The sequence below is a fragment of the Mugil cephalus genome, chromosome 16, assembly GCF_022458985.1.
Source record: "Mugil cephalus isolate CIBA_MC_2020 chromosome 16, CIBA_Mcephalus_1.1, whole genome shotgun sequence".
NCBI lineage: Eukaryota > Metazoa > Chordata > Actinopteri > Mugiliformes > Mugilidae > Mugil > Mugil cephalus.
In genome coordinates this window covers 7,363,649-7,372,977 of record NC_061785.1, presented here as the reverse complement: position 1 = coordinate 7,372,977, position 9,329 = coordinate 7,363,649, and the positions used below count along the sequence as shown (strand labels likewise).

Below are 9,329 nucleotides of genomic sequence, written 5' to 3'. Positions count from 1 at the left end.
AGATAAAAGAAACAATAACAGCAGCTATCACAAGAATAAAAATAATAAAACAAAATAAAATCAATTAAATAATCCCAACATTCACACGTTCCACTCTGGCTAGTGCAGAAATCACAAACATGAATATATAACAGACCATTATTATTAATCTGGCAGGATCCGCAATATGAAATAAAGGAAAATAACTTGTCAGTGCGCCCTCTCGTATTTTTAAATGAAAGATAAGTATTAAATATCAATTAAAACTAAATGAACACCACATACATCATTTAAATAAACACAAACAATTGAGAAAAAAAACACACACGTGGTCCAAAATCACATGGAAATGTCTCTTTTATCGTCTTTTATAGTCAATCAATCATTCAATCACTTGCAATCAGTGAGGAAAGTTACAGCATGGGGGTGTGTCGTGTGCCTCTGACGTCAGCACGCACGTAACTGAAAAGGGGGGATGTGTCGCCACGCACGCACGCGCCAGTCAGTCACATAAGTCGCACTGGAATCACCCGCATCAAATATCTCAGCGCACAGAGGCTTCACTCGTGTCCCAAGAGGGTTTTTTAACAACTTCTTTCTGGTAACTATTCACCTTCCCTCCATTTCTAACGTCTCCTCGAACAATTTAATCTGATAGTTTCCTGGTTGAAGTAGTAACTGACAGCAGCGGGGGTGCTACTAGTGCTAGCTCGGTTCACCTTATTCCTGACCCGGAACATGTGTTTATTTACGTCGACAGGTGTCTAATAATACACAGGAGATGGTTTGAATTTGGACAGAGGTGCGGGGTTATTTACAGCGACGCCGTAGTGGATGATACGGGGGTGGGTTTTAGCTGAGTTTTTCCACTAGCATCTCCTGGGTCTTAATTTAGCTGTGATGTCGGAGGGGTGTGCTGGTGGAGGCAGCTCCCCGGCGACCTATCATCTCTCTGCAACAGCTTTAAATGCTCACTCCGTGGTATGTTATTTGCACAGGTCTCTCTCTCTCTGTCCTCGATGCGACCCTGTTTGCTTTGAGTATTTATTCACTCCGCCAGGTTATTGATAACAGGCATTTCTTCACATTTTTTAGTCGCTGCCCTCCTGTAATTTTCCAGCTGATTTGGCCAATATTCAGTCTGTTGCATAATGTAACCTGGCTTATCTCAGATGACTTCATAGCTTTTTTTATTGCACAAACATGATGTGTTACTCATCTCCAAAAAGTAGCAATAATAAAAAAAAAAAAAAAAAAAAAAAAGCTGTAAAAGCTTGTGATTGAATGACAAAAGTAAAACTGCGTCATGGTTGAGTTGCTGTGCTGCTGCAGGATTATCTTTTGTCAACCCCCTCGGTCCCATCGAAGGTCTGTCCCTCCATTGTGTCCGATGTGAAAGAGAAGCGTTGCTCAGCAGATACGTTAAGCCTATATCTGCCTCATGGATTCTCACATCGCACTATCCTACGTTTAACCTCTTTTGTTTTTTGAGAGGCACTTTTTCTTTACTCGGCGTTATTGTATAGCTATAATAACAGAGTAGGAATAAAAAAGTGTATTGTGTTTGGTTGAGTGGACATGTAGAGAAAGTTCTGGGGACAAAACATAATCCTTGAATGCGTCTTTAGGTTGCATTTTATATGAATACCCAAAATAGTTTCTCAGCTCTAAACACTTGTGTCATTTATTGGTCAAGCCACTCATACTTAGACAAATAAAACCACAATATGTCCCTGTAATTTCACCCTCTTGCTGGTTGTGCAGATAAGCAGAGGAGTAACGATAGTTAGAAATATTTTGTGATGATGCCAAGACTCAGTCGGACTTCAAACTATTCTTTCTAAATTGTCAAAAGGAGGAGTGAAAATCATCAAATGATTTGATTAAACTACGACAGAACCCAGCGTAAAGTTTGAGGAGTCTGTAGCTGATGGCGGCAGCGACAAACTACAGCGACGCACTTTGCTGCAAACGCCGGTGAAACGAGAGAACGCGTCTTTAGACGACCCACGGTCTGTAACTTGAACAGAAGCTCTTACTGAGCACATAGCGTTTGATAACAACTCGTCAGCTGTAGATAAAATGGGATTCTCAGCCAAGTGTGAGAGTCTAAAATAAAAACTTTAAACAGTAATTATTGTATTATATGTAGTTATTATTAGTACTTTTGTCTGGCAAAACGTGGTATTGGTGTATCCTTAGTGACCGTACCTGCAAGAACTTAAAGAAATGTTTATTTTCCTGTGTGTTTTCTTGAATAATGAGTTAATAAATTGATCTAAAATATGTGAGAAAAACAATATGCATTTATTACACATGACTAGTGAAAGCATGAAGTGGTCAGATTTGTGAAGTTTAAATCTGCAAATGTTGGCATTTTTGCTGCCAAAATAGTTTGAAACATTATCAGGATAGTTTGTTTTGATCCTCTACACTGAAATAATGGTAGTTAGGTGGTAAAGAAAACTGTAATTAACTTATAAATAACATTATAAACATTTCAATTTGCATAAGTGTTAAATGTAATCTTGAATTTAAAATGATTCACGGTTAGATAAATGGATGTATTTGACGTTCAAATGAATAGTTTGAGGATTTGAATCCAATAAAGTTTAAATTTAGCTCAAAGACTAAGGGTTTAGTCAGTTCCCTTGCTCTGTGAAACTTCAATTATCTTAAATTGTAGCACCGACTGACTCATCCACTCTCCGCTCTCCGCCTCGCAGACGTCGTATAAAACATGAGGGGAATGATTCTCCAGCTCGGCCGCAGCGTGAGACGCGCCGCCCCGGTCCTCAGCCGTAGCCTCCACTCTGGTACTCGACCCGCCTCCACCGCTGCCTCCAAACTGAGAGCAGACCGCCCGCTCACCTCGGAGGAAATCTACGCCCGCGAGGACAAGTACGGAGCGCACAACTACCACCCGCTGCCCGTGGCCTTGGAGCGAGGGGAGGGTGAGTTTCGGAGTATCGCATGACTCCTGCAGCTGATAGTGTGAATAATGTAAATGTGGAACGTCTGCAGCTTGTTCCTTTTTTTTCCGTCTCCTCCAGGCATCTACGTGTGGGATGTTGAGGGAAACCGATATTACGACTTCCTCAGCGCTTACAGCGCCGTAAACCAGGGGCACTGTCACCCCAAGATCATAGCGGCGCTCGGCGCCCAGGCCTCCAAACTCGCCCTCACCTCCAGAGCGTTCTACAACAACGTGCTGGGAGAGTATGAGGAGTACGTCACCAACATGTTCGGCTATGACAAAGTTTTACCCATGAATACAGGTAAACCCACCTGAGGCCGGTTGTACAAAAACATCTCCAGAGTGAACCATAAACAGACTTGTTGACCTTTCTTTTGTTTTTAAAAAAAAAAATGTAGGTGTTGAAGGAGGTGAAACTGCATGCAAGCTGGCGCGGAAGTGGGCCTACAATGTGAAGGGAGTCCCCAAAAACAAGGCTAAAATCATTTTTGCAAGTAAGTCACCATCTTGTGTTGTTTCTTTTTTGATTTTTTTTTTAATCGTCCTGTTTGTCACCATACATAGTTGGTCACGGTCCAGACACCGTGGGAATGTTTACGCAGTCGTTGCGTCAGGAAATTCCACTTGTATGAGGCAGCACCTTTCAACGGCTTAAAAAAAGAAGACAAAAAGAGTCCTAGGATTATTTGGCACAGCGCTCCTCCCAAAGCAGACTGGATGACGAGTGACATAATAAGCAGCAACTTCTTTCTTTAACAGACAAATTTCATTGTTTCACACGTGCTTTTATTTTGTGAAGAAGAAAACCGACAGCGGCATAATCGACGTGTCTCCTTGTTCCCTCTCGATCAGATGGAAACTTCTGGGGACGCACCATGGCGGCCATCTCCAGCTCCACCGACCCCAGCAGCTACGAAGGATTCGGTCCCTTCATGCCGGGCTTCGAGCTCGTCCCATTCAACGACATTCCCGCACTGGAGGTACAGGTTTTAAGAGCAGCTTCTCCAGCAGCTGCAATAATCCGTGTTGTCACAGGCGGCTGTTGTCTGTGAGGCATTCAGATAGTTATACTCCTACAGTACATGTAGTAAGATGTACTCAAAGTACAAGTTTCCGTCTTATCCGCATGCTGCTGATTAAAGAGGGAAGCTGTACGTTTCCGCTGAGCTGACGCTCTCTTTGACTGTCTGCTGATAGGTTTATCTTGCTGTTTTGTTTGCATAAACACAAGACATGAGTGACTCGCTATCTGCAACAAAATTAAAAATGTCTGACTTTTTTTTTTTTTTTTTTTCCCACCCCCTCATCTGCAGAAAGCTCTTCAGGACCCAAATGTTGCCGCTTTCATGGTGGAGCCAATCCAGGGGGAGGCCGGTGTGGTTGTGCCTGACCAGGGCTACCTGACAAAAGTCAGAGAGCTTTGCACAAAATACAACGTACGTCTTTACAAACGCAGAGAAATGTGTGGATCAACATCCTTTACGATTTTGCCACGATGTCAAAAATGTTCTAAAGTCTAGTTTTGTTCATAACTGGGAGACTTGAAACCTCGTATGAGGAATGTGACTGTAATTGAGGGTTTGAGTTTACGAATGCAGATCCGTGTGGTTTGTCCAGGTGTTGTGGATTGCTGATGAGGTGCAGACAGGTTTGGCTCGTACTGGTCGGCGACTGGCCGTGGACCACGAGGGAGTTCGTCCAGATGTGGTGATTCTGGGCAAAGCTCTTTCTGGAGGAGTTTATCCTGTGAGCTTTTTTTTTTTTTTTTTCCATCCTCCACGTTTCACGCTTCATATCACATTATAGATTTGTCTTTTGTATCTTTCTGCTTCGTTGGACAGTATAGATCATAGCAGTTGCCCAATGTTTACTTGTTTACCCTGTGCTCCAGGTATCTGCTGTGTTGTGTGACGATGAGGTAATGCTGACCATCAAGCCCGGGGAACACGGGTCAACGTATGGAGGTAACCCTGTGGCCTGTCGGGTTGCTATCGCTGCACTTCAGGTCAGTGGGAAATGCACTTGTACTTGTGAGCTAAATAAATAGAAATACCATCTGTCAACAGACGGGGGCAGCAGTTTACCAGAAATGCTGATCTTGACCCAACTACAAACTCTTGACAAACAGAAGCTCTGAGCCTGTCACAATAACTATCACCTGTCAGAAAAGAAGAAGAAGAAAAACCTCTTTAACAAGTCAGTCTACAAAGGCAGAAATAACCACACCTTAAATATTAAATAACACTTGTTGTGAGCTCTCACTTGCTGCGTTTCCATCACCCCTAGAAATGCACAAAACCTAAATATCTCAAAACAAAAAAAATGGTAATGGGAATGTCTACATTTAAAAAAAGCACTAAAACATTTGTACACTATCATAAGGTAGCAGAAGTGTTACAACAGTGCAATGGAAACACTTTTCTCACATTTCTCCATCACGGGAGATGAGGCATTGGGTCATGTGACCAGTTCATTTGAAGCCCATCTTCCTCAAAGTGACGTCTTAAGACGAGACTTTCACCTTACAAAGCGCACTTGTGCTTTATCGAAATTTCAATAGTATCGCTTTCATTTTGCGAAAAACCTGTAATGGAAACACAGTTAATGTTAAAAAGCTGTTCTTATTTGCAGGTGATGGAGGAGGAGAAGCTGGCAGAAAATGCTCAAAGGATGGGGGAGCTGCTGAGGGCTGAGCTGAGAAAACTACCAAAAGACATTGTGACATTGGTCAGAGGGAAAGGCCTCCTCAACGCAGTCATCATCAAAGAGACTAAAGGTATTTCTGAATGAGTGTTGTTGTTGTTTTTGAGCAGTGAAAACCTCAGGTGAAGTGTGTGATTACAAGTCCTTTTTTTTTTATTGAAACCTGCCATTTAAAGAGGACCTGAACAAACGGAACAGACTCCAACGTAGTATATGTGTAACAATGCTGTAAAAATCAGTCTTTATAAAGAAAAAAATTTTTTTTAAATGCATTTCTGAGGGCGTTTTAGGGCGTACTATCTGCCGTCTTTATTTTACGTCGCTCCCTACATCATCAGATGTGTAAGTTGCTTTGGCCGCTATTGAAGAAGACGCATTTTATGACAAAAATGTCAGAGGACGAGGCAGAAAGGGAGATTTTTCCATCAATTAACCCAGGTTCAGAGGAGGAGGCGGCGAGGAAAGGATCGGCAACACTTAATGGTGTACATGCTCAAAGTTTAAGACCATAGCAAAGACCAAAAAAAACACCTCGGTAATGAGTAGCTCCACCGCTCTTTAACCCTAACCCATTGGTAAACTTGAGATGAATGAACAGCCTATTCCAGTTAAATTGTTGTTTTCAGTAAATTGGCTGCTCAAAATATTTGGTGTCTTGCTGCCATTTCTTATCTTATGCATCTTCACTGCAAAAACAGCGTTACTAGAAATAAGCTAAATATTCTTATATTCAATCAAATCATCTTGTATTAAGAAAAAATAAATAAAAATCTGCCAGTGGGATTTTTGCTTGTTCTTAAAATAAGCACAAAGTTCTTGTCTCTGAACAAAATGTAACATGTATTATTTTGTTTTCTTGAAATTCCTTTTTTTGAACCTTCTTAAGATCCAACAGTGCAAAATGCAAATTCCAATTCCACCTTAAGGAACGTTTAAAGGGATACGCCACCTTATGTTGAGTTAAACTTAGTCACCGCATTTCCCAGAGTTGGATAAGTGAGAAAAGGCGTTTTTAAATCGGTCCAGACATTGTCCTAATCTGGCAGGACGACTGTTAGCATTAGCTTAGCATGTAGCGTTCCCAATTATCCAGTCGTTCACAAAAGTGATAAATGTTCTCAAGACTTTTCCTAATTACTACTTGTGACCTGTACATTCACATCGAGTACAAATGTCAATACAATTAACACCAGGCACAAAGAGACCAGGCAGCACCTGAAAACCACACCGGCATGACTGGTTTTCAGGTGCCACACTCCTTTAAATATTTACTCTTTATTTTTTATAGCTCTTGTATTTGTCTCATAATTTTGAGGAATCTATCTCCACCTGAACTACTTCTATACGCTGAAAACGTTAAGCATTTTAAAACGATTTTTCCTCCTACAGACTACGACGCCTGGAAGGTGTGCTTACGTCTCCGTGACAACGGCCTGCTGGCCAAGCCCACCCACGGCGACATCATCCGCCTGGCCCCGCCCCTCACCATCAAAGAGGACGAGCTGCAGGAATGTGTGGACATCATCCAGAGAACCATCATGTCCTTCTAAAAACTCCTTCAGACATCCTCTAACTCATCACCCACATTAGCTCAAGAAAACAGTTTTGTTTTTAGTTTTTCACAGAATGTGCTTCCTTGAAGGGCGATACTGCAGAATACAGATGTATGGATTGTGCTTCTATGAGGAAACACTAAAACTTCAGTACAGGAAAAAAAAAAAAAAAAAGAAAAGAAAGCTGCTGTAAAGAAAAAGGAGAAAAAGGGTTCCGTTAAGCTTCCTGGAGAGCGACGTTACAGATGTTATGTTTAATAGAGTGGTCATTTTACATTTTTGCTCGTGATAATATTAATAATTTTTAATTAAATATTTAAAATTGTTATTATTATTTTTAAAAGAAGAGTGTTTTTACGGATGAAGCATTTATAAAGGTCCTCGGTTTCTTTCCTTAGAGCTTTTGTGCTGAAGTAAATGCAGCAGAGAGAAGAGAAATCTCCGGATACTGACCAGCATAGTTAAAATAAATAGATTAGTTTACATTTCCGTTAGAGTATACAGTTAGCCCACTGAAGCACCGCTGCTTGCTGACGAAAACCTCATCAAACCAGTGCTGTTACGTAGAAGCGAAGAACATTTTTAATCTTGAAAAAGCCTCGAAACATATATTAAGTTTCACTTCCTTCAAGATTTTCATGGGGACACAAATTGCAGAAGCACTTCTAATGCTGAAATTCCAGATATTCTCATTTATAATTAAAAAAAAACGCTTACACGTTCTATGTTTTGCTGGAATGTTACATGAGTTAAAGTGTGTGTTACAGCAGAAGAAATACTCTCAGTAATCCTTGGAACAACTCAAATCCGGAAACAGAACAGAATTTCCCCTGAGGGCATTAACAAAGTCTGCCTCTGTTACACTGAACAATCAAATTTATTTAATTTAAACATGCTGTGTAAGGATTAATGAGTGTTGGGGGGGGGCTGTTCTGGTCCAAAGTATTCGCTGTATGTTTGTGTGTAGAGATTGTCTTTTTAAAGGCAGTACGGCATTGCCAGTGGTTGCAAAAATCCATTGATATTCTTCAAATAAATTATTCCAATCCACGGACTAAAGTTGTTATTTATGCCAAGAACAGAGTTCAATGAGTAATTCAGATATATTTGATGTGATTCATACCCGGAACACGTCTGACGCAAAAAGACCTTTTCTAGTCCGGCAAATTTTACTTTTTGCAGAAAAAGAAGAGATGAGAGCAAAAATACAAAAGCTGTTTTTCTACAAAAAAAAGTTTTGAAGCAGTTTCAGCTTTACACATAATTAGTTTACAATGACGTGCTTTTTCATGTGTGTGTTTGTGTTCTGCCTCCAAGTTATTTCCCATCACTGTCTACTTATTCCCCCTACAGTTGTGCTTTTAACTAGTGACGTTAGACGATATCGATTTCCTTTCCGATCCAGGCTGGTATCGTGAATACCGATCCAATGCAGACTTTTTTTTTGTGCAAATACACCTAATGTGTTTGCGAAATCTAAAAAAGAAAAAAAAGTAGTGTATTGCAAATCATAGCTTCATAAAGAATACATCAGAGTATTTATTTCAAACTGAGGTAGTGGCCTCATTTACTATTACAGAGATAATACAACAAAATAAAAACTAAACAGAGGACACAATCATACAAAATATGTGAACAGGTATGAGTTAAAATAAATTATTGTTTACTTATAACTACTATAAAAAAATGAAAACTTTAAATCTTAATTCTGACGCTGTTAAAGGTTTGCCACAACTCAATAGTTTAGTTACTTTCCGTTGTGTTCCTGTTAATGATCTACAGTACATTACATTGAATGACTGAAATATCAAGAGTATCGTTTTTTTATTATTATTATTATTATTGTTATTACCGGTATTTGAGAATCGATTTTGAAGCATAAAGATCTGGTATCGAAGGTATCGAAGGTAAGTTGCAATGACCGCTGATCCAACACTAGATGGTGCTGTGGTAAAATCAAACAGGATCGGCCACAACTAAAAGGAAGACGAGTAAATGACCTCTGTGATAAAAGACACGCTTCGTGTCAGGAGAAACGGGACTAGACGAGTACGACGAGCCTGTCTCCGTCTCCCGTGGACCCTGCGGGACATCGAGACATGCGCTGATAGACATGT

At 40.5% G+C, this 9,329-nt stretch overlaps 1 protein-coding gene across 2 annotated transcripts; it reads left to right on the top strand.

Moving 5' to 3' along the window:
• The first annotated feature begins 442 nt into the window (after positions 1–442).
• Positions 443–8,266, top strand: oat (ornithine aminotransferase). 2 transcript variants are annotated; one of them, XM_047609294.1, is made up of 10 exons: positions 443–580; positions 2,706–2,933; positions 3,033–3,257; positions 3,355–3,450; positions 3,809–3,936; positions 4,270–4,392; positions 4,574–4,702; positions 4,848–4,961; positions 5,588–5,732; positions 7,049–8,266. In XM_047609294.1, exons 2-10 carry the CDS (start codon positions 2,720–2,722, stop codon positions 7,207–7,209), a joined length of 1,335 nt encoding a protein of 444 aa, XP_047465250.1. In that variant the 5' UTR covers positions 443–580; positions 2,706–2,719; the 3' UTR covers positions 7,210–8,266. The 2 variants fall into 2 exon arrangements, with proteins under 2 accessions (XP_047465250.1, XP_047465249.1); XM_047609293.1 differs by lacking the exon at positions 443–580 and adding an exon at positions 1,835–1,991.
• The last annotated feature ends 1,063 nt before the right edge of the window (positions 8,267–9,329 follow it).